The sequence below is a fragment of the Pelodiscus sinensis genome, chromosome 13 (genome assembly GCF_052426305.1).
Source record: "Pelodiscus sinensis isolate ZL-2025 chromosome 13, ASM5242630v1, whole genome shotgun sequence".
In the NCBI taxonomy this organism is placed as follows: Eukaryota; Metazoa; Chordata; order Testudines; family Trionychidae; genus Pelodiscus; species Pelodiscus sinensis.
Genome location: NC_143064.1, coordinates 22,226,611 through 22,254,419, shown reverse-complemented (window position 1 = coordinate 22,254,419; position 27,809 = coordinate 22,226,611). Strand labels below are relative to the sequence as shown.

The 27,809-nt window shown below is 41.5% G+C and overlaps 2 protein-coding genes across 4 annotated transcripts in view; both read right to left on the bottom strand.

Moving 5' to 3' along the window:
- The window catches only part of LOC102463607 (UDP-N-acetylglucosamine transferase subunit ALG13), a 36,914-nt gene extending 20,496 nt beyond the window's left edge, over positions 1–16,418 (bottom strand). Inside the window, exons 1-12 of one of the 3 annotated variants that reach the window (XM_025178047.3) lie at positions 16,064–16,418; positions 14,961–15,044; positions 12,888–12,938; positions 11,982–12,028; positions 10,810–10,882; positions 9,404–9,485; positions 8,957–9,137; positions 7,883–7,958; positions 6,891–6,999; positions 5,153–5,217; positions 4,365–4,465; positions 3,044–3,171 (exon numbers count right to left, since the gene is read on the bottom strand). In XM_025178047.3, coding sequence (XP_025033832.2) covers positions 3,044–3,171; positions 4,365–4,465; positions 5,153–5,217; positions 6,891–6,999; positions 7,883–7,958; positions 8,957–9,137; positions 9,404–9,485; positions 10,810–10,882; positions 11,982–12,028; positions 12,888–12,938; positions 14,961–15,044; positions 16,064–16,204 — 1,138 coding nt within the window. In that variant the 5' untranslated portion in view covers positions 16,205–16,418. The remainder of the gene's footprint in view (positions 1–3,043; positions 3,172–4,364; positions 4,466–5,152; positions 5,218–6,890; positions 7,000–7,882; positions 7,959–8,956; positions 9,138–9,403; positions 9,486–10,809; positions 10,883–11,981; positions 12,029–12,887; positions 12,939–14,960; positions 15,045–16,063) is intronic. The other 2 variants (XM_025178044.3, XM_075940905.2) reach the window with 2 other exon arrangements.
- Positions 16,419–22,625: 6,207 nt separating this feature from the next.
- On the bottom strand, positions 22,626–25,810 carry LOC112543578 (UDP-N-acetylglucosamine transferase subunit ALG13-like). Its single transcript, XM_025178050.3, has 2 exons — positions 25,711–25,810; positions 22,626–22,737 (listed from the first exon to the last, which is right to left on the bottom strand). The coding sequence occupies exons 1-2, from the start codon at positions 25,779–25,781 to the stop codon at positions 22,626–22,628; spliced, it is 183 nt and encodes a 60-aa protein (XP_025033835.3). The 5' UTR covers positions 25,782–25,810.
- Between the last annotated feature and the right edge of the window lie 1,999 nt (positions 25,811–27,809).

Sequence of the window (27,809 nt, the reverse complement as noted above, 5' to 3'; positions counted from 1 at the left end):
CAAATGCAGTACTCGCATAGAATCATAGAATCATAGAATCATAGGACTGGAAGGGACCTCGAGAGGTCATCGAGTCCAGCCCCCCGCCCTCAAGGCAGGACCAAGCTCCGTCTACACCATCCCTGACAGATGTCTATCTAACCTGTTCTTAAATATCTCCAGACAGGGAGATTCCACCACCTCCCTTGGCAATTTATTCCAATATTTGACCACCCTGACAGTTAGGAATTTTTTCCTAATGTCCAATCTAAACCTCCCCTGCTGCACTTTAAGCCCATTACTCCTTGTCTTGTCCTCAGAAACCAAGAGGAACAAATTTTCTCCTTCCTCCTTGTGACACCCTTTTAGATATTTGAAAGCTGCTATCATGTCCCCCCTTAATCTTCTTTTTTCCAAACTAAACAAGCCCAGTTCATGAAGCCTGGCTTCATAGGTCATGTTCTCTAAACCTTTAATCATTCTTGTCGCTCTTCTCTGCACCCTTTCCAATTTCTCCACATCTTTCTTGAAATGTGGCACCCAGAACTGGACACAGTACTCCAGCTGAGGCCTAACTAGTGCAGAGTAGAGCGGCAGAATGACTTCACGAGTTTTGCTTACAACACACCTGTTGATACAACCTAGAATCATATTTGCTTTTTTTGCAAGAGCATCAGACTGTTGACTCATATTCAACTTGTGGTCCACTATGACCCCTAGATCCCTTTCCGCCATGCTCCTTCCTAGACAGTCGCTTCCCATCTTGTATGTATGGAACTGATTGTTCCTTCCTAAGTGGAGCACTTTGCATTTCTCTTTATTAAACCTCATCCTGTTTACCTCTGACCATTTCTCTAACTTGCTAAGGTCATTTTGAATTATGTCCCTATCCTCCAAAGAAGTCGCAACCTCACCCAGTTTGGTATCATCTGCAAACTTAATAAGCGTACTCTCTATCCCAATATCTACATCATTGATGAAGATATTGAACAGTACGGGTCCCAAAACAGACCCTTGAGGAACTCCACTTGTTATCCCTTTCCAGCAGGATTTAGAACCGTTAACAACAACTCTCTGACTACGGTTATCCAGCCAATTATGCACCCACCTTATCGTGGCCCTATCTAAGTTATATTTGCCTAGTTTATCAATAAGAATATCATGCGAGACCGTATCAAATGCCTTACTAAAGTCTAGGTATATGACATCCACCGCTTCTCCCTTATCCACAAGGCTCGTTATCTTATCAAAGAAACTGTTCTTATCATACTGTTCTCTTGCATACAGTGCAACTCCTCTACCTTTTCTCCCCTGCCCACTTCTTTCCTGGCCTCTTCTCCAGAAGAGCTGCAGACATGAAATAAATAAGGCCCTACTAAATTCATGGCTGTGAAAAACACATCACAGGGCATGAACTCTCGTCTCCCCCATGTGAAATCGGGTCTGTTATACAGGTTCGCCCTCCCTGGTCTGGCACCCTTGGGACCTGACTGGTCCCAGATGAGAGACTGCGCCAGACATGGGGAGTTCACATCTGGCCCCTTCTGCTACTGGCTCCCTCAGCCCTGGACTGGCTGCCCCCAAGCCGCTGGCCTTGCTGCCCTGCTGGCCCCCACATCCTCTTCTCTGCTATGCCAGGCAGCCCAGCTCCAGTCCAGCTCCCTGCATGCAAAGCTCCTGGCAGCACCCGACTGCCTTGTTGGGAAGTGCTTGGCAGCACAGCTGTAGGGAGCCTAGCCACCAGCCCTGTACTAGGACTCTCTGGTCCTGGAACATATTGCTGGACCAGGGAGTCCTGGTTTACAGAGGTTCATCCTGTACCACTTTGATCCTAAACTATACAGATTTCACAGAGTAAACAAATGGTTTTCTAACTGGGAGTCACAACTCAAAAGTGGACTGCAGGAGGGGTTGCAAGGTTATTGTAAGTGGGTAATGATATTGCCACCCTTACTTCTGTGCTCCCTTCAGAGCCGGGTGAATAGGAAACAGTGGTTGGTCAGCTGGGAGCCCAGCTCTGAAGCCATCACTTCAATAGTTGCAGTGCAGAAGTAAGGATGGCAAGACCATGCCATGCCACCCTTACTACTGTGTTGCTGCCTTCAGAGCTGGACAGTCAGAGAGTGGTGTTTGCTAGACAAGTTCCCAGCTCTGAACACATCATCCTGCTAGCCACAGCGATGAGCTATGGGTATCAATACCATACTATGCCAACTCTGCACTGCTGCCTCCAGAGTGAGGTGCAGGAGAGTAGTGGCTGCTGGCTAAGGGCACAGCTCTGAAGGCAGCAGCACAGAAGCAAAGGTAGAAATATCATGCCATGCATCCTTACTTCTGCATTGCTGCTGGCAGCGGCGCAGCCCCCAGAGCTGGGCTCCCAGCTAGAAGCCCCTAATCTCCAGCTGCCCAGTTCTGAAGGCAGCACCGCTGTCAGCAGCAGCAGCACAGAGTGGCAACTAGGGATGCTAAATTTAGTTTAATCAACTAGTTGATGGATTTTCCATAGAATAGTTGGTTAGTTCATCATTCAAACCCTTTCTGAAGGCCTTTCTTTGTGATTCCTTTAGGGAACTCAAAATTACAAACCCTTTACAGAATCATCAGGAGGCACACAAGCCTAAACTGCTCTATAGAGCTGCACTGCTGTAGCCCTACTCCTTCCTCACTTCATTTCCCCTCTACTGTTGCCATGGTTCTTTTAACCAATTAGATAATTTCTTTGGTGCCAGTGCCTTGCCATTTCAACTTTGTTCTGTGAAGTGTTTTACAGCCTCTTGCAAGATTTAAACGCCAACTTTAAACACAAATATCAAATTAGTTGAGAACGTGTAAGTGCCCCCGCAAGATACCCATCAGAACTTCACACTTCAACTACCTCTATTCATCACCTCTCCAAAGAACAGTTTGCCTCAATCATTCTCCCTTAAAATGAGTTTTATGTTACAAATTGAATTCAATCATATCCATTATTTGAAGATTGCTGCTGCTGCAAAGATCCTTCATTCCCGTTAAAGTCAGATTTTTTAAAAAAAGGGAAAGATTCTTACTGAAGCAATGTACAAACCTATTTCTGAAACATAGCCACCCGTTATTTTCTGATAGTTTCCTCCTTTTCGACTGGGAGCTACGTTCCATGCAGGCACAGGTGTCACTTGCGTCACTGGCTTCAAGTTTGCCAATGGAACAATATGCCTATATAAAAAATGCTAGTGTAAGTAGTGTCACAGGAAAATCAATGCCATGAGACAAAAATGATTGCAATACTGCCATCAAGTGTGAGCAGATCTTACCAAAGCTTTCTTTAAATAGGAAGCATGCAAAAAAAGGTTTAGAATTGCATGTACATCTGAGCTAGCTAAACCCAAGGGACAATTTAAATATAACCTTTTATCATTCCAATCCATTTGCATAATAATTCTACTTTAAGATTTCCCAGAGATAGGTGAGGGTGAAATAATAAAAAAGAGACTCCTCTATTATAGGCATGTAACTTGCATAGGTGGTAACTTCATCCTTTAGACACAGACCCAGGGCCAGAGGGAGAATCATCCCCACAACAGCACTAGTAACATGTTGTTATAAAATTTCTGCATTAGTCCATGTTTTTCTTTCCTTTCAAAACAAATGTGGATCCCAAAGTTGCCTTGCTTTTCAAAAGCCAGCTAGCTCTTCTCATGATTGTTTTTAAATTATCTTTAATCCAGTCTAACTCTCACTCAAGGGCACACAGCACCAGAGTTGTACTTTATTTTACTGATAACAATGCAGACAGGTTACCAGAGGTAAATTTGAGACGCACCAACAAGTGACATTTGTTAGACATGGAAGACAGATGACATTTTATGGCATTCACAAATTCCCAAAATTAAGGGGGAGAGGCAAGGAGAGAAGCTGAACTAGAGTGGTCAGAACAGACTTAAAGGATTAAAAGCCCATTATTTAGCTGTGATGCAAGTCCCACTCCTGAGAATTTCTAGAAGTCAGTTGCACAGACTTATTGTTCACCATGAGCTCTGCCAAACCAGCTGGAAACTGTCCTGCTTTCTATCCACATGGTAATTAGATTTCACCTGGAATGTCTTCAATGAAAGCCCAAGAACTATTACTCCTGCCATCTGCTACTGGTGGAATGGTAGCTATTGTGAAGATGTTGAACTGCTAAAAAACTGGGTCTGATTCTTACTTTATATTCTGAAGAGAAACCGAACCCAGAACTTTTGGTATTGGCCACTGTTGGAAGACACGATACCATTGGTCTGACCCAGTATGGCCATTCTTATGGTCTTATGAACTTTTAAAGAGATAGGTGTATACACAGACTCAACAGAAAGGACCGTTTCAGTAAATAAGAGATGCGGCTCTAAGGCTGTCTCCAGATTGCTTACTTTTCTGCCAGCTCTTCAATGAACACAGTCACCATGTTGCCATCATGTCCAACTTCCTGGATATGAGCATTGTAGTACTTACCCCCAGGCTCCAGACGTACCTGAGGATGAAATAAAATGGGAGTAGGTAAAGCCAAATGGTGACATGTTAATGATACTCTGGTTCCCCTGCATCCCCAAATGGCTGATATCATTGGAGCTGTTTGCATGCTGCTCACATGCCAGTGAGTTGGCTTGAGAGTTTTGGAATACCTCAGTCCAGCACTCCCTGCCCTACCCATCATGCAGACAGTATGAGAGTGGACAGCATAGGGGGAGAGACTGCAGGAACTGATACAAACACCTCAAGAAAAAGAATAAGAGATGACTACATAGATGGAAGAAAGGCAGGGTGGAAACCAAAACTTGTCTGAACAATTAAAGAACTAAACTAAACAGGATCACAGAGTAAAAAACGTATTGTCCATCTCCATTCTGCTGTGGTTCGTATACACTGCCAGAAAGCGTGGAGTCTGTATTTCAAGAGTTCAGTCTTAAACTCCCATACTTTCAGGATTTACAGGACTGGTTCATGATCAGCTTCCAAACAGCCTTTCCCATGTACTATCTTGTGCTACTTTTGGATTTACAGAATATTTAAAAATTTCAGATGAGTCCATCATATTTAATAGAAATAATGAAAGAAGAAAACTTCTGAAGACTAAGTTCTGCAAGTTTTATGATTTAATAGGCTCTATTTAAAGCAACTTTAATAATTCATCGTCACTGAATCTGCTTCAAGTACTAACCTGACACTTGTCTCCTAAATAGTACTGTCTCCCAGCAAACACCATGTAATCAGTTTTTTGAAGCTCTACAAGAGATCAAAGTGAAAGTTTAAGCTAGGTACTGTTATGTTCTTCATTTTTACCTATTTATTCACCCTATGACTTAGAATTGCACTCGAGGGAATTATAGGTGGAAACGAGTGAATTATTGGCTGTATTTTCTTGGACATCTATGATGCGAGCACTCTGAACTACCAAATGAGAAAAGTGACCTCTTCTCTAGCCATCCAGGGGCTTGACCACTAGGGAAAACTTGTACTTTCCCCACAACTTGGAATGCCACAGAGTAATTCCTCCCATGTAACTGACAGCAGCTGGGCTTTAGAGGAAGATAGTATGGGATGCACAGTGTCACATGCCAAAATCTCAAAACACATATGCCATAACAGGATCACTTTGCTCATCATTGAAATCCAGTCCTTTCTGAGACCAGTGTGCAGCAATAGTACATGGAAATTGAGTCAAATGAAAAATGTCCCTTTCTCCTGAGTCAGCATACCACTTTTTGTGGTATGCAAGGTTTGCATAGCTACAGATCGCAGTGAAAAGCAGGCTGTATTCACACTGTATTACCTTCCTACGCATATTAGTAAAAGGCACTGGAAATAGTTCCCTGCTGCCAAGCTTCTCTCCACTACCTCCTTCCTGCCAGAGCCTTTCCCCACTGTGAGGAAAAGCTCCAATAAGCCTTGCAGGAGAGAAAGGCTCTGGAACCTTTTCCAACTTCTGAAGCATATCCTTGCAGTGTGGAAAGACTCCAGCAGTTTGGGGAGTGGGGGGAAGGAGGCAGCGGTGGGATAGTACACTGCTACAAATAACATTGTAGACGGAGGAGGTGTTGCTTGTGCAAGCAGAGCTCATTTGTAAGTAAGGATGTACTTGGGTAATTGTGATCTACTTAAATCTTCCTGACAGGGAAATTCTGAAAATTTACTCTGCCTTTATCATCCCCCAACATTCCACATAGCTCTGCTATGCCCCAGGAATTGGCCGGTGTGAAATCCCAGAAAGGGCTGAATTTCAGTGGTGAGTGCAGTGAACTCACTTGCAAAGCACTTTTGGATTCTTTGGCAAAGAGAAGAGAAGATGTGGAGGGAGAGAGTAACATTTCCCTAGCATTCAAGGCCCTGGGGAGTGGAGGAGAGAGGGAAGGGACCACTGATCCCATCAGGCACTTAAGGATGCTCACTAAGTACGTACATGGGAGGCAGTAACTATCACTCTGAACCCAAATGCATTCATGGTACACACAAGCCTTTGTGCAGACATTGCGATCATAATGGAAAAAATAAAAAAACCCATTTTACATTAGAATACTATTTTCAGATAGCTTTTAAAGATGATACTCTGCTATTGAACTTAGCTCTAGTGTGCCATCACATTTTCGGTTTGAGAACCAGTATCTTTTTCTCAACAGATTAGATTTAAGGAGCATGATGGACATCATGCAAGATTGGAAGTACTCTACTGGTTGCTTAGGAGGTGAAATCAAGTAACAGGATGTATGCTCCACAGGTACTTTTGCTGGGTTAGACAATGCTTTTAACATTTTAGGTGTGTGTCCATCTACTCAAGCCGCTTTGCCAATCCAACGTGTTTGTCAGTCAGTCTATAAATAGACTCAATAAGCCCCAGTAACTTTTACTTTTAGCCAGGAATTTACTGAATATACAAAGGGGTTTTTTTAGGATGGGGGTACCTTTTCTGCTGTCCAACCAAACATCAAATTCTACATTGCGATAGATCTCAGGGTCCAATGCTTTTAGCACTTTATAGGGAAAAGGCATCTTTGATGGATTTTCAGGAGGCTAAAACAGAGTTAAAACGGACTACACTTAAAAGCGTACCATATATTCACAACCCCTTCCCTTTCCTTGCAAGAGGTTCTAACTATTTTCAGTAAACATATACACTGTCCTCCCTGCCTCTTTCAGTCCCACTATAACACGTAAGCAGTTTGCTGCGAGTACAGAATCTAAGATGATGAACAAGCATGCAAGTATTATGGATGGATGCTTGAGGACAAAGCAGACTAATAAAAAGCATGTAGAAGAGGTTAACCACAGACTCCTTGATTCCAGGACAGAAAGTTTTTGGTGACTGTGTAAATAGGAAAGGAGATAAGGCTTCCTTTCAGAAGCTACAGACCACACAACTCCAGATCAACATCAGTGAGTACTGCAGGTTCTCATCATTGCTGAAGTTTATATAATTGAGAAAAAAATGTTCCTAGAGTGTTAGCTACAGCAATGTTTTGAGCAAGGCCTGGTAAAACAGAATAAAAAGCACTGTTCATGTGCCTAAAATAAAATTAGATTAAACAAGTCAGATGGTTTCTACTTAAGAGCCCGGATCAGGGATTGATTGCCAAATTTTGTTTAACAAAAAAACAAAACAAAACAAAAACAAAAAACCACCACACCACACACAAAAAACTCCAAACATTTATTTAAAAAAAAAAAACTAGCTAGAGAATGAGGGAGTCTCAGAAATAAGCTTTAGATGATAAAAGGCTCAACAATTAATTTAAAAAGAGAAAATACTAGGGCTGAACACTAAACATTCACATGTAAGATAGGAAATAAAGGTGTAAATCCCCAAGAATACAAAAGGTTGATTCAACCTTAACCACAGCATCATGACACTGTAATAGGAAAAAAAAATTAAAGGATTCTTCCTTAATTGCCAAACCTTTGCCTCTTCAGTGCCTTGTTTGAGCTTATCTTCATGTGAGTTGTCAGTATCATTGCGTTCCCAGTCTTCCACTCTAAGCAATTTAAAAATAGGATTACAAAATACAGACAGAAAGATTTCTGGCCAGAACTGAAATCAACAAGATGAAACTGGTTGAATGACCTATAAAAGAACCATGGTACCATCAACTGATAAGATGCTAGACAGAACCTTACACTATTATATTGTAGAATAGATATGAAATTGTGCACAGCAACACACTCCTACATGTGAAATCTTTTTCTGATTTTAAATAAAATGAGCTCTCCCAAATCCCCTTTGATTCAGGTTCTCCATGTAATAGCAGATAACGTTTTACATTTAAAGAAGGGTTAGCCTGGGTCCATTCTGCAAATGTGAACACTCCATAATGCTCATGAGTTGAGACTTTTTTTTTTTTTTTTAAAGAAACTCCTTCAGTTGTTCAAGTACTCCTTAACAAGCGAATCTAATTTTTAGAAGTGGTTAAGAACCGACAGTGCCAACAAGTTAATCTGGGTTCTTTCTGGCTTGCACTTCAAACACCATAAATAAAATCAAATGTGGTCTTCTCATTTATACAATCCCATTGGTTACTACCCCCACCACAGACAAAAGGGCTACACAATGGCACTTCAAATGAAGGAAGGGCTTGGCCCTGAACTCATTAACAAAATTATGTTCTAATCCAGCACACCTTCTCATACCAGTGTTGTTGATGCCACACTAATAGAAATTAAAATAGTACAATAATTCCTCGCTAAAGAAGACCAATTACTCCGATTTCCTCAAGATTTGTTCAGTAAAAAGGTGCTGACAGGGCCAACTGACTATAGCTAGCGGGAGAGATTGCTGCTCAACTGCACAGCACTTCCCAATTCTAAAAGAAACACTCTGCTTTTTCCAGAGACTCTGGCTCAGTGTGAGGACATTGGAAAATTGATCCAGATGTTCCACGTGCAGCTCAGAACACATCTAGTAGGCTCACCCCTCCAACACCTTTTTGAAAGAGCTCAGTTACCATTCACAGGATATTTTGCTTTCAACTAGTACCTTCTTTCTGATGAAGTTTTGGACACTTTCTCGGGAAGACAATCAAAGTTTGCATCTTCACTTCCAACAGAAGCACTGTTTCTGTTCTTTTTGGCCCCACTTCGAAACATCTCAACTGCAGTTCTCAATTCCTCCTCATCCATGTCAAACACATCTTTATACAGGATCTCATACAATACAGCTAGGCAAACAAAGCACACAGAATCCAAAGGTTTTGATGTGGTGCCAGACAAAGAACACCTGGAGTCTGATTCGTGTGTAATGAAAGTCCATAATGAGCACACCATCTACTCTATGGTCACCTATTACCCTAGAACTCCATTAAAAATGCTTAATGAGTTTTCTACTTTCTTCTCCCTTCAGTACCCTCTCCTCCCAATGGGGAACATTGCTGATAAGTACTTCAAATATACAATTTTTATGGAAAGAGTAAGAGAGTTAATTTACCCTGGCAAACAGCAGCATCTGCTTGAAATTGTTTTGTATACACAGAGTCATAATGGCCGTTGCTGGAACAACACAGCAAGATCTTTAAAAAGAAAAAAAAAGCGCACCTTTGAAGAAGGAATGAAAGAAAATACATTTGATGTTCTAGCAGGAGACTACACATCATTTACTTATTGTAAGGCCAGTGCTTTAACTGTCTTGCTCAAACAAATACAAAGTGTTAGAAACAGAATTGATCCCTATAAGAGAGTTTGTAGCAAGTGCAGAAGTAGGCAAAACTTATTACCCATTTGGACATTGTTTAATCATGCCATGAACTGTTAAAAGGTCAAATATGGAGATTTTCCCTGCAAGTCGGCTACTGTTTGAACAACTAATGGTCTAAAAGTTAAATGCTAATCACTCTAACATTTAGAATCCCTAAAGTGCATACTTTTAGGGAATGTCTACACTGTAACACTATTCCGAAATAACCTAGTCTACGTCTACACAGCAGGCCGTTATGTTGAAATAGTGTCAAAATACTGTCAAGCTGGAGGACTTCTTACTCCAAATCCTGTAACTCTCATTTTATGGGGAGTAAGGGAAGTCAGAGGAAAAGTGCTCTATTTTGAAATAAGTGCTGTGTAAATGCTCCCTATTTCAAAATAAGCTACGCAATTGACGTTGCTCAATTTGCGTAGCTTATTTTGAGTTAAGCCCTACAGTGTAGACACACCCTTACTGGCCCATTAGTATCAAACTAGAGAAAGATACATTTTATAAGAAAAAACTAAATATAGAACTTTCCGTATACCCTTTAATTGTGTCAAAATCTTAAGTGGGTTCACACTGTTTACTCCTTTACATAACAAAGCACAACTCAAAAAAATTCAAACATTCATTTCTTCAACATCGGAGGAGAACCCCTCCTCAAGAACCGCAAAATATTCTCTGCTCTCTTTTTTTGGGGGGGAGGGAGGAGATGGAGAAGAGTGCACTTTCTTTGCCCACATATTTGTCTCATCTTGTCACCTTCACTTTGCTCATTAGGAACTCACTTCAAATTCTAACTAATGAAGTTTAAAAAAATAGACGCAAAGAATTGTATGTAGGGACCAACACCCCCAAAAAAGCTGAAGTTGATCAAACGGGAAGATTCCTGGGCTGTAATATAACTCTGACAGCCAAAGGAAAGTAACCAAGCAAAAGGTTAGCTACTGAGCAATCAGAGTATTCAACTGTGAAATAACTCATTTGTGGAGCATTAGTCTTGTTGAAGTTAGCTGTAATTTCACTCAGGTTTAAGGATCCTGTCACTTCAGTTTTGCTTTTGTAACTGCAGTGAGGTCTCTATGCATTTTGCACACTTAAACAAAATCAAAGCTAAGAGTGGGAGGGTAGAAACTTGGTTGACATCATCTTACCTTATCTTCAAAGCCATTGTTTGTAGCATAGGTGGGTGGCTTTCCAGGGTACCGGTACAGAATAAAGTCTCGACTAAACAAGAAGAGGAAAAAACAAGAGAATCGAAAGAGCACACATTTAACGCAAGTGCTTGTTATGAAGATGTTTGAAGAGAACAACTTGGCAAATCCACTTTTGGTTAGTAGAGAGAATTGGAACAGAATATTTTTCCTGACAAGTGAATGCAGACATAAAATTTAAGCAACAACTATATTCACAAAGTGGAACCTTCTATATGAAATAAGAAATATTTGGTAAAAACGACAATATCTGGTTTCAGACAATAAAAAGATGCATTAAGTCAGGTATTTTTGTTCAAAGACAGATAGTTTTGATGACCTTAAATGAAGTAGCCCTCAAAAGGATTAAAATCTCAGTATAAGATGCCATTACAACCTTCTGGGAGTCTAGTGGACTAGAACAGAATGCAGAATGTTTTAGTGTCTCTGCTACTATGCTCCTAAACTGTTCAGAAGTGGGAGTATTTTTCAACGAAGCAGACAGTGTCTGTACCACACACTCAAATGTCAATTGAAATTATATTTTAAATGCAGTGCAGTTCCAGGCTTACATAGCAAGCAGCTCTTCTCACTCTCAATTTTCAAGAACACCTCATAAAACAAGCACAAAGTTTTACTTGTGGTTTGGCAGTTATTTAATGCTGTCCATAAAAGTTGTTTCCACTGCACACAATCAGTAAGTCTCTAATTGTAAAGTTTTTTAAAGAATTTAATTATAAAAAAATGCCAAGTAGACATCACTAAAGACTGAAGTCCTCTGATAATTCACAAAGCTACTACTGCTTGGGTAGCATCAATGAAACCTCCAGTAATCAGAATTCATTCAGTTTCCACGGCCACCTTACCTAAGGAGCCAATTCAGTACATTTCAATTTGTGGGATCCTCTCTACCTGTAATTGTTCTGTAGCCACTAATATATTTAAATTAAACACTGAATGGCAGTCACTCCTAACCAAAGCAAACATAAAAACTAGATGATAATGGTCTCTCTCAGCCTTTAAAATATCGATAGAGAGATTGATTTTATATATATATTCTGGGCCCCACAGCTAGTATCACAGCCCATTACAAAATTAGATTTTAATTTTAAACAAAAGAGGAATAGACTTACTTATAGATCAATGATAGAGCGCTTATTTCCAATTGGCCAGCACTTTCCTAGGAGTATAAACATATTTTGAGATCACGCTACAACGTACAAAAATAACTGTGTCAAATGTGTAGAGGAACTGACTGCTGAGCCTGCATTTTACTTCTGTAACAAACTCTATATTGACTCTCACTAGAGCATTATTAGAGCTAGCCAACATTTTTTGTGATTTAAGCATTTTTAACCAGCTGTAACTACTGGGTAAAATTCTTAGACCTCATCTTCAAAACTCTAAAAGGTTCAAGCCAAGTTCTTTAAAGGAGTACATCTGAGTATATCACCCTCTGAACTAACTGTTTCATGGAAAAGACAAGTCTGTGCCTCAATCCTTGAAAATTAGTGATAGTTCTATTAGCTAGACCTCTGGCAGTCTCAAATGTATTTTAAAATACTTCTTTGATAAACATGCTAATTTTGCTTTAGATATTCTTGCATCCTGCTCATATTCACAAGTTAGAAATGTTCAAAGAAACAATTTATAAGAAAGCAGGTTTTTCCCCCCAAATCTGGGGGAAAAAAAACAAAGTTTAATTAATATCTACTATGAATTATGCACCTAGTTTTGTAACAGCCTTTTAAAGGTCCAAGCTGGACCAAAGTTTGGTTCCCAATGCTTAAGTTACATGCTGTGGTTTGACAATGCCCCATTTTTTGTCCACAAGCAAGAACTAAGGCCCTGATCTTGCCATCAGATCCAAAGAGTCCTATTATACCCACACTGAAATCAACAATACTCCTGTGTGGGTGTGATGGCAGGACGGAGGTCCAAATGAGCAGGGAGAACAGAAATGTAACATTCAAACCCACATCTCGGCAAACTGCATGAGCTTTCTGGGCTCACTCTCAGGAATATGAATCTGGCTTTACCTTTGGATCTCCCAGCCGTTCCAGATATTTTTCAAATGATCCTTCCACATACTTAAAAAAAAGATAATATTGAATTAGCAAACTGCAGATCATTTGTTACATCTGCTGAAAATATTAAGAGCCAGAATTTGCACTCTGAGCTTAAGAAAAATATTTTTTAAATACAGTTTTCCTCTAATTTGTATTACCTAAGAACCAAGCCCTGGATCAGGACTCCACTGTGTGAGGCAATGTACAAACAACAGATGGTCCCTGCCCCAAGGAGCTTACATTCTAAGCATAGACACAACAGATGGCTATACACAATTGGGGGAGGAAGAATACCAGAAAACAATGAGACCACATTGATCAGCATATAGGCAGTGGTCTTAGTCCAACAACCTTCGAGTTCATAAAACAAGTCACCTTCCTGATCATTAATGGATTTTCCTCTTTACCACATTTAGGAACAATTGCATATGTGTACTTAGTACAGGTGGTAACTTCTTGCTTGAAAGCTTTTTTATCTGTATGCACTAGATTTATGAGAACCCAAACAAACAAACAATTGTAGCAGTGTTTCCTCAAACATATTAGGCATATGTGAATGTCTTATGTGAAACATTAGGTCTGGATGGTCCAGAATTCTTCCCTGCACACACAAATAACCATACATATGGTTTGGTTACACTTGAGTCTAATGTTTCATTCTCAAAATTATCCAGTTTTAACAATCTGTCCACTTGCTCACAATCAGGGTATTGCAGAAGTGACTTTTTCAAGCGTATTTGTTTTTAAAACTGCAGGATAACAATTTTAGCTATTATCAAATTTTGTATCTACTCCTCTAATTGAAATGGGATAGCTTAAAGGCATTATGTTGGAAAAGGTAAACACCCTAAAATATACATGTGCAATACAAGCATTGCTCACCCCAGCCCTTCCTCCTGAAGTCAATATACTAAATGCCATGTAGTTTATTGCAACTTTCTTTTATTGTTTGAGAAAGATCTTGATCACTCTGTATGGAAGCTAAAATTGCACAGCAGTAGTTGTGAATAGGAGGAACTTGTGCAAATGCCTGTTACCAAAAAGTCTCTTATCTTGCTATTACGCAGTATGTACTGAGCCAGCAGGGCGTCTCCCTCCACCCCAATGGTAGCTTCATTTAAGTGAGGTAAGGCCACAGTGAACCAAGCATTTGATGTGAAAGAATGTATTAAAAAATAGTTTGTTGCTTTCCAACATCCATTTTGTGGGGGGGAGCGCGAAGAAACACATAGAATTGCACCCTTAAGATACATGGAAAGCTATTTGCAAATTAAGAGTTCTAATAGCCATCCAGAATGCTTTTTCAAAACCAAGTTGTTTCAAAGTATTCACAAGACCTGCGTATACTGATTTAGTTTACCTGTTGCTGATAACCACTGATCCATCATGAGCAACAAAATATTTCCTAATATTCAGCAGTATTAGAACAAACTGAGGCTACATGTATAAAGACACTACAGTTGTTCACAGGGATTGAATTTGTGATCTTCTGAATGAAAGTGACAAATCTCTTCACCTACTCACAACCTGAACTGAAATGGTAAACAGCAGACTTTGGTTGTTGAAGTCATCCACCAAAAGTGTCCAGTGGCATGAACCATTGTGTAACAAATGCTTTTACAGGGCCCTGAAACAGCCCACTGTCCTTACAGATGCATGTTTTACATCAAAATATAGTTTCACACAAACACACAAGACATTTCAGTTGCACAAAGATAGCTTCAAATGTTTAGATGTAATGTATATTATGTTTTACAAATAAAAATGTTGCACCATATAAATATATTTCCAGAAAAATCTAAAGCTGACTAGAAACTAATGGACAGTATACAGAGTAAGGCAAATCAGCAAGCATGTTGCTTCAACTTTTCTTCTTACTTTATAGTAGTTTAAACCTATGCTTGGTCAAAACTTACAAGGTAAAAACAAAATAAAGTACAGTGGGCTGTAGATTTTCAGAGCATGGGTGTAGATAAATAAGTTTATGTATAAACACACCCTTATTTCCTAAGTTCACACATTAAAATACACAAATCTACTTACGGACTCAAAGTTACGTTGGTTTTCCCTCATAAATGAAACACAAGCCTTCCTGACTTCCATATGATGAATCTGACAAGAAAACAGCTAGAAAATAAAAGTGTTTAAAAGGTGTTGAAAGGAAGGGCTTGCAGCTAACCTTATTTACACTTTTCACTATGTCTCAGAGGGTTAGCCATGTTTGTCTATATCTGCAAAAACAATGAGAAGTACTGTGGCACTTTAGAGGATAACATTTATCAGGGCATAAGCTTTCACGAGCAAGGCCCACTTCATCTGATGAAAGCTCTAATAAAACTGTGAGTCTCTAATGTGCCACAGGACCTCCTCTTTGACTTTACACTAAGGCTCTCTTAACATGTAGTTTACATTATAATAAATTAATGACACCTGTAAACATGTTACAGACCTGAACATTTATTATAGTTACAGGCCCACCATTAGGTGTTAGATAATTAGACCAGTTGGACTAATGTTCTATAGAAAAACAATTTAACCATTTAATACAACCCTTTATAAACTACCCATAAATGGAACCTCAATATATAGCACAATTTTTTTTTGATTGCACATCCGTGCCTTATGTTCATTTTTAAATGGAAGAATTTGAAGAGGCTAATGGGGGGGAAAAGATCAAGTAGGTAACCACTGGTAGTATTAGCCTGAACAAGAGCCTTTCATCCAACTTTTAGCTGGGATAAAAGGAATAGTGGACATGGGCCACAAATTAATTTGCAAAGCCAGAACTTGTGTATGAGACCAAACAAAATTAGAAACTTGTAGGAAGAGGAAGATTGAAGGGTCAGTGTTGGCTCAAAGCCAAAAACACAACTTTAGGAAATGATGCCTCACCTCAACCAACCCCCTTATCAAAAGAAATCAACCCCTCCCACTCAGAAGCCATCTGGTTCTTTTAGCAGAGAAAACTGGAGGAAGGGAGAGATGAGGTTCTCTCCCCAAACCAGGGACGGTCTTTAACCCCAGGTATTAGAGCTAAAATGTGGTTGGAGGCCAGGCCTATGAAGGAAACAAGCCCAGCCCTCAAGGGGCCTCGAGTGGCAGCCCCTAGAGCCCCACGGCTGGGGTGGGAAGGAAACTCCTGCTACCTGCTCTGAAATAGCCCGAAAGAGACAGGAGGCGTCCTTGGCGGTGAGTTTGCGGTACAGCCCCAGGCTGGCCAGATACTCATCCATGGTGACCTCGCTGAGGGATTTCTGGCCGAAGTATTTCTTCCAGCCCTTCTGCATCTTCCGACCTGAGGCGGGGTGGGTGGGTAACTCCTCCTTCTGCGAGGCAAGAGCCCCCGGGTCCAGCCTGAGAACTAGGCGCAAGCACCAGGCTGGTGGGAGGACGGCTGCATTGTGGCCCTAGGGGCTTTGGAGCCGTGGGGCTGGAGGAGGGGCTCGCTAGGGAGGCGGCGGTGGGGCGGGGATGCGCTGAGTGGGGAGGGGGAGCGCGGCGCGGAGCGCAGTGGCCCCCTGGGCGCACGGGGCAGCGCGTGGCGTCGCTTGCTGGGAGCCCAGCTGCAGCCAATCCGGCTGGGCAGTGATGAGCCCATGCTGCTGCACCCGTTCGGTGGGCCGGGGGACCAGCCCTGCCTCATATAGCAAAGCTGGCCGGCTCGGGGTGCAACGAGGCTTAAAGCCCGATGGCGCTTTTCCTAGGGGGCCATGCGTAAAAGTTCCAAAGCTGGGCATCCAGCGTGGAGACAGCTCGCTTCTCCTTTCCACCCTGTCACTGGCAGCCTAAGGGCTGGCAAACAGTCACCCCCCAGGGCAGGGTCAGAACACACGCATACACACATCGCTGTTGATTCTGGGCCTGCGATTCCTTGCAGCTCTTTCTACTCTAAAGGACTGGCGCTAGTGGTAACAAGCATGCTGTTCAGTTGGAGCATAAAAGTATGTTATACTTATAACAAGAGAATTTAGGGATGATTCCCATATGTGGGCTAACTTGGCAGTTGTAAGGCACCAAACCATAATAAAATTGAGAAAAGTTAAAGATGGTCTTTCCTTGGAATTCCACTGTTAATTGCTCTGGTTTGTCTTTGGCGGCTTGAGCAGGTGCAAAAGCTCTTCTATTTCTTCTCAACAAAAGAGGTGCCTACTCACAGGCCTGGGGACAATTAAGTTCTAATTAACCTGTGAGGCCTCGGAGAGGAAAACATGAACATTTTACTAGACTCATTTAGATGTAGTGTAAGTTAGTATTTTGCATTTCATATTTATACCTGCCTCTGGAAATTTCCACTACATGCATCTGACAAAGTGGGTCTTTGCCCACTGAAAGCTTATGCTCCTACACTTCACTTAGTCTATAAGGTGCCACAGGACTCCTCGCCTATTTTGCATTGTCCATCTTGTTTGTATGTGTAAGCAATCCTGCAAACTGTTGAACTCAGTGGGACTGTTGCCATGTAAAATTACTCATATATAGGTCCAGGGGCAATGTGTGTAAGTTTTTTTTTTTCCTGAAAATTGATCTTTTGACTAAAAGATCAATAAAATATTAACAATAGATGCTCTGTAAATCTACATCCCATTCCAAGAAGAGAAAATTTTCTTGTTAGGCTGAGATCATATTGATTTAGAGCTCTATTTTCTGATGTGCCTATATATAACTATAAATAAAACACAAATTAAGAGTTAGATCTGCAATCCCTACTCAGCCCAAATGGCCAGGTAGTTTCACTGGGTATTACGTGAGTCAGGCCTAAAGAGGTAAATATGAGTCAAGCAGTGTTTGCCCACTTAGGAAGTGAAAATCTTCTTGAGAAAAATTTTGGTGATTAGAAAAATTCATTGTTGTGCCACTGGGGAGCACATAAACTGGTTACCATAAAGTATTTGAATACAAATTATTTGACTGAGGACAGCTGTCACCTGTTAATTAAGATTAGACATACAATACCTCCATGCAGAACTTTTAAAAAAATAGGCAAAACAGTATTTAAAGAATGACATTTAATACCAATTGCACAATTACTTGATTATTTAGTAAAAGAAACTAAAAATGATTTAAAAATGCGATTAACTGGACAGGGAAATGCTAGTGTTTAGACATGATTATTTGCTAGAGTCTGATGGGTGGAAGAGAAACTGGAACTCTTGCAGAGATTAATATAGTAGGACATCAGGTTACAGGTCTTTAGATGATTCAGGATGAAATATGAACAAGCATCCCAGGGGTTAGAAACCTGAACAATTTTTGAGGGGTAGACACTAAAAATATTGTAAAGCCCATAATTTAATTTTCTATAAAGTTTTACTGAAACATTTGAAATCTATTTGCCTTCTTCATGCTATCCTAAAGCTCAATTCAGAGCAAGGAAGATAGCATGATATATTATCTATCTAGCTCTTTTTTGAACTCTGTTCAAGTCCTAGTTTTCACCACATCTTCTGGCAAGGAGTTCCACAGGTTGACTGGGCATTGAGTGAAGAAAAACTTCCTTTTGTTTGTTTTAAACCTGCTGCCTATTAATTTCATTTAGTGACCCCTAGTTCTTATATTGTGGGAATAAGTAACTCTTCTTTATTCATTTTTTCCACACTAGTCATGATTTTATAGACCTCTATCAAATCCGCCCCTTAGTCTCCTCTTTTCTAAATTGAAAAATCCAAGTCTTTTTAATCTCTCATCTCTCCCTAATAATTTTGTTGCTCTTTTCTGAACCTTTTCCAGTGCCAATATATCATTTTTGAGATGAGGTGACCACATCTGTACGCAGTATTCAAGATGTGGGCGTACCATGATTTTATATAGAGGCAATAAGATATTTTTTGTCGTTTTCTCTATCACTTTTTTAATGATTTCTAACCTTCTATTTGCTTTTGTGACTGCCGCTGTACACTGAGTGGCTCTTTTCAGAGAACTATCCAAAATGACTCCAAGATCTCTCTCTTGAGTAGTTGTAGCTAAATTAGTCCCCATCATATTGTATATATAGTTGGGATTATGTTTTTCAATGTGCATTACTTTACATTTATCAACATTAAATTTCATTTGCCATTTTGTTGCCCAGTCACTTTGTTTGGTGAGATCTTTTTTAAAGCTCTTCACAGTTTGCTTTGATCTTAACTATCTTGAGCAGTTTCATATCATTTGCAAATTTTGCCACATCACTGTTTACTCCTTTCTCTAAATCATTTATAAATAAGTTGAATAGGATTGGTCCCAGGACAGAACCTTGGGAGACCCCACTGGTTACCTCTCTCCAATCAGAAAACTTACCAGTTATTCCCACCCTTTGTTTTCTGTCTTTTTTAACCAGTTATCAGTCCATGAAAGGACATTCCGGGTACGTCTAGACTACATGCCTCTGTCGCCAGAGGCATGTAGATTAGGCTACCAGGCATAGGAAAATGAAGCGGCGATTTAAATAATCGCCGCTTCATTTAAATTTACATGGCTGCCGCGCTGAGCCGATCAGCTGTTTGTCGGCTCAGTGCGGTAGTCTGGACGTGCGGGTGTGGACATCAAAGGCATTTGTCGACCACCCAGGTATACCTCCTGGTGAAAAGTTTCCATACATGACTTTTGAATAATTAAGTAATAAGTACAGCTGGTGTGGAGTTTTCCAAATAAATGTTTTTCGTTGTAAAATACTGATTTGTCAAAACTGATACTTTGTGGGAAAGGGCTGGTTTTAACAAATTTCCAAATTTGAATTTTTTAAATTTTAAAACTCAGTTTGAAATTGCCAAAATGTTCTGTTCTTAAACAAAATTTTATTTTTTGTTTAAAACAACTTTTTGTTTTGAAAAATTAATGTATAACCTCAAAAAAGAAAGATTCAAAAACAAAAGCTGAAATAAGAAAAAAAAGTTTTGGAATTATCAAAAGGAAACATTTCATTTTACCTGACTCCCTCCGCCCAAACTCCCCTCCCACATAACACTCCCTCCCCCATTCAGTTAATAAACAACACTAGGTTTATAATTTGTCTCAGTTTGGGGCAGGGTAAATTTCAATTGTTTTAAACCTTCGTGGGCTGGGAAAACCAGGCCCGCCTCCTTGCTCTAGTAATAAGATAGCTCGAGTTAATGGTTTTTCTATATGGACTGGATTTGATCTGGGGCCAGCACTCAAGTTATGTCATTAACTTTACATTGAGACCAAGGCTCTAGACTAGAGTCAGCTTGCCTTGCCTCAAGTGATAGATTCTTTTAGGCTATGCAGGGGCGGCCCGTGGTTACGTCATGGCCATTGACAGCCGTGCAGACGAGGGCGCCAATTGCGCCTTCCGCCTGGGGTGCCAGCTGCCGCAGCCAACCTCGGAGCACTCCTGAGGCTATGTCTACACTGTAGGCTTCTTGCACAAGAATGGCCATTCTTGCCCAAAAACTTGGAGTGTCTACACTGCACATGTGTTCTTGTGCAAGTAAATTTACAGTAAAGCATCAGAAGAGAAGGCTTTACGAGGAATAATCCCTCTTGCGCAAGAGTTCTTGCGCAAGAAGGCAGTGTGGATGGGCAACAGGGGTTTCTTGCGCAAGAAACCTCTATGGCTAAAATGGCCATCAGAGCTTTCTTGCACAAGAGAACGTCCACACTGCCATGGACGCTCTTGTGCAAAAGCACATCTCTTGCGCAAAAGCACATGGCAGTGTGGACACACTTTTGCGCAAGAACTCTTGTGCAAATCAGTTCTTGAGCAAGAAGCCTGCAGTGTAGATGTAGCCTTAGAGCTGAAGGTCCTGGCTTTGAACCTATTTAACAGTGTGGATGTCTGGGGATATGTGACCACGGGTTTAACAACAACAAAAAAACTTGTTTAGCCCTGATTAAAATTTAGAAATATAGTTTATTTTAAATCATTTTTTAAAAGCAAGGTTCTGTTTTTTCTCCATAGATAGTAAAGAACCAATTGCATTTTTTTTTAAACAATGGTGATATTTCCAGGTGTGCTTGGATTACCGTTTTCCTCCTCATCTGTTGTGCACTGTGAAGTATACTAGTTAGGTGGTTCCCAACCCCTTTTATACCGTGGATCAGCAAACTCATTCAAAACCATTTGGCAGACCAGCACTGAAATATTTGCATATTATTATAGTAATTAATGTATTTGCATATTTGTGTATTTATTGTGGTAATTGATTTTAAGTGGTCACGTGTTATTTTACATTGTATCTGTATGATGTCATTGTGTGGATGGGAAGATCAGAATCTTACATTGTTAAACAGATGGTATGCTTTGCAGAATAATTCTGGTTTTCATTATTTTTTGGAGAGAGGCAGAAGAAGGGAGGGAAAGAAAAGGGGGACTAAGCCAGGGAGAGGCTGGTCTGAAAACAGCAGGGTGCTGACTCCGGCTCGGAGGGCTTCTCCCATCTTGTCCCTTCACCCCACCCCAGCTGCCCTGCTAGGAGGTCCCCGAGCCAATCCCCAGGGCTCAGTGCAGCCCAGCTTCCCCCAAAGCAGCCCCGCTCTGCCACACAGCCCAGCTGCCCCAAAGCAGCCCCATTTGGCCATGTGAACTGGCTGCCCCAAGAGCAGCCCCACCTCCTGGAGCAGCCACCCACCACGCTGCCCCACCAGCTGGGCTGCATGGCTGCCACAGAGCTGGAACTGCAGCCATGATGAGACTACCCCAGTAGAGACAATCTCACCGTGGCCTGGCTCCAGCCGTAGCCCATACGGTTGCCAGGTGTCCGGTTTTGAACCGGATAGTCCAGTGTTTGAGCTTTCTGTTTGGGAAACAAACTGAGAAAATATAAATGTCTGGTATTTTCTAAATAAGATGTAATGTAGATTGTGATGTAATGTCAAGTGTGTCTGGTATTTTTGTTGAAGCCATCTGGCAACCCTAGGCACATAGCTGGGAGCATGGCCTGGCAGAGTACTGCAGACCGGTGCTTGGGAACCTCTGTACTTGTTGGTTACCACATCCTCACCTTGGAGGATGCTGCATTTCATTGGTGCTTTGTGTATGTGTGTGCATATATATACTATAGACGCGCCTTCCAAAAGAATATTGTCTTCATTCTTATAAGATGTCCTTCCTGTTCTCAGTTTGGTGGAATTATTGTCACTTCAACCTCTGACACAGACCTACAGCTCTATAAATAAATTAATTCTGGATTCCAGAAAACATTTAAACCATGTCTGTAATAGAAAAAACAAGAGGTTAGGACTGTCCATGAACACATAATACATGTAAGCAAATCTTGCCTTGTCTGCACTAGATGAAAAGTCCTGTTTTATATTGTATTTTTAAAATTGCATTTGCTAACATGATTTCAAATAAAACATATTTACCTAGTCTGGGAGGGTCTTCAATACTGTAAGAATGTTATGACTGAATAGTCTATATTTTCCCAAATCATGCCAAACAAAAGTGTATTTAACCAAGAACAAGTCCTGTTTGTTGTGTGAATGTTTATTAATGCCCACATTGCAAACATAATACAATAAAATTAAGTTTGTATGTATTTATTCACAAAAATATACATCCAACTCCTTGCTCTGTTTTTTTGATGCTATGACAAGTACAAAATTATGTGTTGACATAGAGATGACATAGGAAGGCACATCATTATAAATTAAGATAATTTATGTTGAGTTGGTACAAAAAGTGTTGGTTTTAATAAATTGATTTTCCTATTAAAAAAAGTGACAGTAAAAGAATCTGACCACAGACAGACATTTATTTTTCTGGATTAGTTATTCAAATCCAATAACGCTATCCAAGAATGCAGCAAACTCTTCCGGCTTTCCAGGAGGAAAGGGTTTCAGTCTTGACAAATCAATTGACTTCAATGACTCCAAAAGGGTGCTATAAAAACAGAGCAACAACAAAAGCGATATGAACAATTAAATACTTTACACAGGGGCAATGTTTCCTCTAATCTTTTCTACCCATGTGCAGATTTGTTCCATTCACGTATGGAATAAGTTTTTTCTATGTGCACTGATGCATGTGCAAATGTGCTCCACCAATAGAAACAAAAACCTATCAGTGAACACTCTGCTAATCAGCTATGTTTCATTTCATCTTCTCTTGAGTGTCTGCACAAGCACACCGCTTACAGGGAATGCTACAAAGGGGGTATTCTGTCTTTCACTGTTTCTAATTCTGCCTTAAATACATGACTCCCTTTGGCATTAGATCAGCAACAAGAGCACACCCTGGAAGGAAAAAAAGACACCATAGAATCATGAAATGTAAACTATTTCAGCACATGACCAATGGGTTTTCCTTTCAAAGTAGAGCCAGATTCAGAGGGCTTGTCCCAGGTCAAAAGCAACCCCACACTCTCTATTTTATCTGCCTGTCAGATCACTTCTCAAAATTCTTCCACTAAATATTTTCACTCGGTTATTTATTTGTCTCATGATAGTAATTTTAAATTTACCAAAACATAAAAAATTACCATGATAACCCAAAATTCCCAAACACGAATCCTAAAAGAAATACAGCATGTATCCTAAAGCCTTCTCATTCTCCCTTCTTAATTTTTCCGGAATAATTTTCACTAAGGAAGGACAAGAATATTCACTTTTATTTGTGCGTATATTAAGTTTAAGCTCTTTGAGGGGGAGCTCATATAATTTTATTCATAAAGAGAACCATGAACTATATAAGTAATAAGATAACTATTAAAATTAAGACACTTTTAAATGCATTTCACAATACCCAATCTGTATTCTGTTTTTACCCTCCTAAGGTCCCCCAACAGACAGCCACACAGAGTCTTGACTAGGTGTTAGAATTAAGTTGACAGCAGGAACAATGAATGTGCAAGACAAGAGAACTTATCAGATCTAAATGGTTATTCACTATCCTAATCAGAGAGAGAATTGTTGATCAACCCAAACTTTTGACAGTGTTTTAAGGTTGTACTCAACATGAAGATCTAAATACTTTCAAACAGAAGCTTCTGAAGAGACACTGCCTTTTGCTACCTTACAAGGTATGTGACTTAGATCTATAGACCAGTGCTGCTTTCTGCCGACTTCAGAGGATGTATTTGATTTTTCCTAACAGTTTGAATAATTCAAATTCCTTCACTTTTGCTCTGTTTACAGTGTTCATCATTTAATGTAGCGATGGGCAATCTAGGCTACTGAGTGGAGCACATGAGTGGCCCTCCTTCATCTCAGTGGGCTGCAAGATTGTTGTAACCAAGACGTTCTCCTAGGAAAGGGTAGCGGAGTGAACTGTAGCAACACTGATTGGATGCAGAAGAGGTGCAAGATTCACAATCAATGTTGTGTGCAATCATCAAGCACCTTGCTTTATGTACTTGTGACTTTAGTAATACTGATAGGGAAGAAAACCTGCATAGATGGAAACCACCAGAATCTGGCAAACCTGCTAACTAAGGATGTGAAGGACTAGTCCAAACGATAGTCGACTAGTTGCTTCCCCACCTTTGCTGCCTCTATCAGATAGAGGCGGGGGTGGGGGGAGGAGGGTACTTTAAAGCAATAGTGCCACATGGAGCCCAGGTTCAGCTGCTCCATGCAGCACTGCCACTTTGAATATCACGGGGATCCTGGTATAAGGTTCCTCATGTTGGCATTTCAAAGCGCAGCACCGCGTGGAGCCCAGGATCAGCAGGGGAGTCCACTTTGGGCTCGTGCCACTTCGAAATGCCGCGTGAAGCCCAGGATCAGCTGGACTCCCTAGCTGGCCCCGGGCTCCACATGGCGTTGCCACTTTGAAATGCTGCAAGGAGCCCAGTGTCAGGCTCCTCACAGCATTTCAGTGCGACAGTGCCGTGCGGAGCTCGGGTTCAGTCCCCAGCTGACTCTGGGCTTCGGCGCTTTCTCCTTTGAAGCATAGCAACAGCCTTAGGGGCTGTTGCTACACTTCAAAGGCGAAGACGCCCTATTGACTAATTGAATAGTCGATACAAAAATCATCGACTATTCCAATACCCCATACTTAACATCCTTACTGCTAACATTCAGCAAAACGTCTCATAGGCCACACATCACAGATATATGCCTGCAGGTTGCCCACCACTGATTTATTGGGAATCAAGTATTGCCTTCGAAAATGATAACCCTGGAACCAGATTTTCAAGAGTTTGGTGAATGCTGCACCAAGCATAACTCTAGTAATCTACCCTGGCAAAAATATGTGGCAGTGGTAGACTAGCCCTGGAGGGAGCTATGTCCAATCTAGTCACTATTTTAGGTATGTGAATGGGTAACCAGTTACCCCTTAAGCATCACCCTTAACAGTTAATTGGCACCTGGGAGCAGCCAACTTGGAGGGCTGCTCCAGGCCCGCCAGCCCCCGCATGGGATTGCCAGCACTCAGCCCATGCAGGGCAGGCAGAGTTCCCCACCCCCTGCCACCCCAGGCTGGAGTGACCCTCCTGCCGCTACTCTGGCCAGGTTGGAACAGCCCCTGCTTGCGGTGGGGGAAAAGGGGTTCCAGCCCCACCTCCCCTCAGTTAACCAGTAAAACACTATTAAATATGATTTACATCCCTAGTCTGTTTGAGGAAAAGTTACTGATTTTTGCCTTTGATGTAGTTCCAGAGAAGAGTTTGTTTTCGTTTTTCTAGTAAATCTGTGTGTTGTGACACTGTAACATACAATTGTGAACACCTTACACCTAGCACAATGGGGACCTAGTTCATGACTGGGGCTCCTAAACACTGTCTGAATATTACCACTAATAATATTTGTTCAGACAAGATGGCTGCTGTCAATTTCTTCTAAGAAAACAAAGTGCGAACAGTGACTGTACTCTTAGATAGAGGCACAAATGATGTGAAAAGATCTGATGTACCTACACGTGCAATAGAAGAGGTGTCCATATTTGTAGAGTTGCCTGGCTAATTCTAGCTGATGATTGTTCATCAGCTTTTCATTTACAACCACCAGGAGTGGTTTTCCTTTTTCCAGTGTCTCCAATCATGTGCCTGCACCTACAGAAGAAATCAGTAACATGAACACTATTTATACATATGTATCCATGTTTCACCTTACACTCTCCGTAAAAAACAATTCACCCTGAACTGTTTCCTCCGGTCACACTCCCAGGCTACGTCTACACTGGCATGAATTTCCGAAAATGCTTTTAACGGAAAAGTTTTCTGTTAAAAGCATTTTTGGAAAAGCACGTCTAGATTGGCAGGATGCTTTTCCGCAAAAGCACTTTTTGCGGAAAAGCGTCTGTGGCCAATCTAGACACGGTTTTCCGCAAAAAAGCCCCAATCGCCTTTTTCACGATCGGGGATTTTTTGCGGAAAACAGTACTATGCTGTCTACACTGGCCCTTTTGCGCAAAAGTCTTTCGGAAAAAGACTTTTGCCCGAACGGGAGCAGCATAGTTTTTCCAGAAAAGCACTGATGATTTTACATGAGATCGTCAGTGCTTTTCCGGAAATTCAAGCGGCCAGTGTAGACAGCTGGCAAGTTTTTCTGGAAAAGCAGATGATTTTCCGGAAAAACTTGCCAGTCTAGACACAGCCCCATTGTACTGTTTGAGCCCACTGACATTTGGTTTGAATGGATGCTTTGCTTAAAATTTTAAACTTAGGGTATGTCTACACTACAGAGTTAGTTCGAACTAACTTAGTTCGAATTAGTTAATTCGAACTAAGCTAATTCGAACTAACGTGTCTAGAACTAAAAACTAGTTCGAATTAGCGTTTTGCTAATTCAAACTAGCATGTCCACATTGAGTGGACCCTGAACAGGGCTTAAGGATGGTTGGAAGCAGTGCCGGCAGGGCATCACAGGAGGACTTAGAGCGTGGAGATGCTGTGTCAGGCTAGCCGAGGGCTGTGCTTAAAGGGTCCCAACCCCCACCCCGGACAGACAGTTCTCAGGGGTGCCCCGCTTGAAAACCAGTCCTGGCTTGGAGTGCCCGGAGTGCCCACACTGGGCACATCACACCACTCGGCCATCAGCCCGGCTGCACTTTCCGCAGGCTGCCATCTGGGGAGAGGGGGCAATTGGGGGGCTGCAGGAGAGCTTCCACCCCCAGAAGCCTACAGAGCCAGCCCAGTCCTCCCCATCGGAGGCTCGTGCTCCATTCCTCCCTCACCTCCTTCCACTTACCCTTCCCTAGCCCCTTTTCTTGATGTACAAAATAAAGGACAATTGTGTTCAAAAATGGAATCTGTCTTTATTGAACAAAACTGGGGGAGACTGGGAAAAGGAGGTGGGAGAGGGGAAGAGAGAGGCTGGGAGAGGGGAGGGCAACTACAATGATCAGGGGTTGGGAACAGGTCCCATATGAAGAGAGGCTAAAGAGACTGGGACTTCTCAGCTTAGAAAAGAGGAGATGGAGAGGGGACAGGATAGAGGTCTCTAAAAGCAGGAGTTGGGTGGAGAGGGTGCATACAGAAAAGTGCTTCATTAGTTCCCATAAAGAAGGACTGGAGGACACCAAAGGAAAGGAATGGGTAGCAGGCTTCAAACTAGTAACAGAAAGTTGTTCTTCACAAAGCAAAGAGTCAACTTGTGGAACTCCTTGCTGTAGGAGGCTGTGAAGGCTAGAACTAGAACAGAGTTTAAAGGGAAGTGAGATCAAGTCATGGAGGTTGGGTCCATGGAGTGGTATTAGCCAGGGGCTGGGAGTGGTGTCCCTGCCCAAAGTTTGTGGAAGGCTGGTGATGGATGGCACGAGACAAATGGCTTGCTCACTGTCTCCGGTCCATCCCCTCCAGGGTCCCTAGGGTTGGCCGCTGTCGGCAGACAGGCTACTGGGCTAGATGGACCTTTGGTCTGACCCAGGACGGCCATTGTAAGCTCAGGGCTCAGGGTCGGGGGTCTCAGTGGACCACCTTGATTTTCATGCATACCTGCTCCTGGGTGGCCAGGCTGGCAGCTCTCCTGCCCAAGCCGGCCACTTTCCTGTGCCTAGTGCGGAGATCGTGG

Bases quoted from the DNA above. Each gene is read 5' to 3' on its own strand.
- LOC112543578 (XM_025178050.3), bottom strand. From the start codon at position 25,781: ATGAACAATCATCAGCTAGAATTAGCCAGGCAACTCTACAAATATGGA. The intron at 22,738-25,710 runs GTACATCAGATC...CTGTTTTTATAG, and splicing joins CTCTTCTATTGCACGTGTAG to CACCCTTTTGGAGTCATTGA.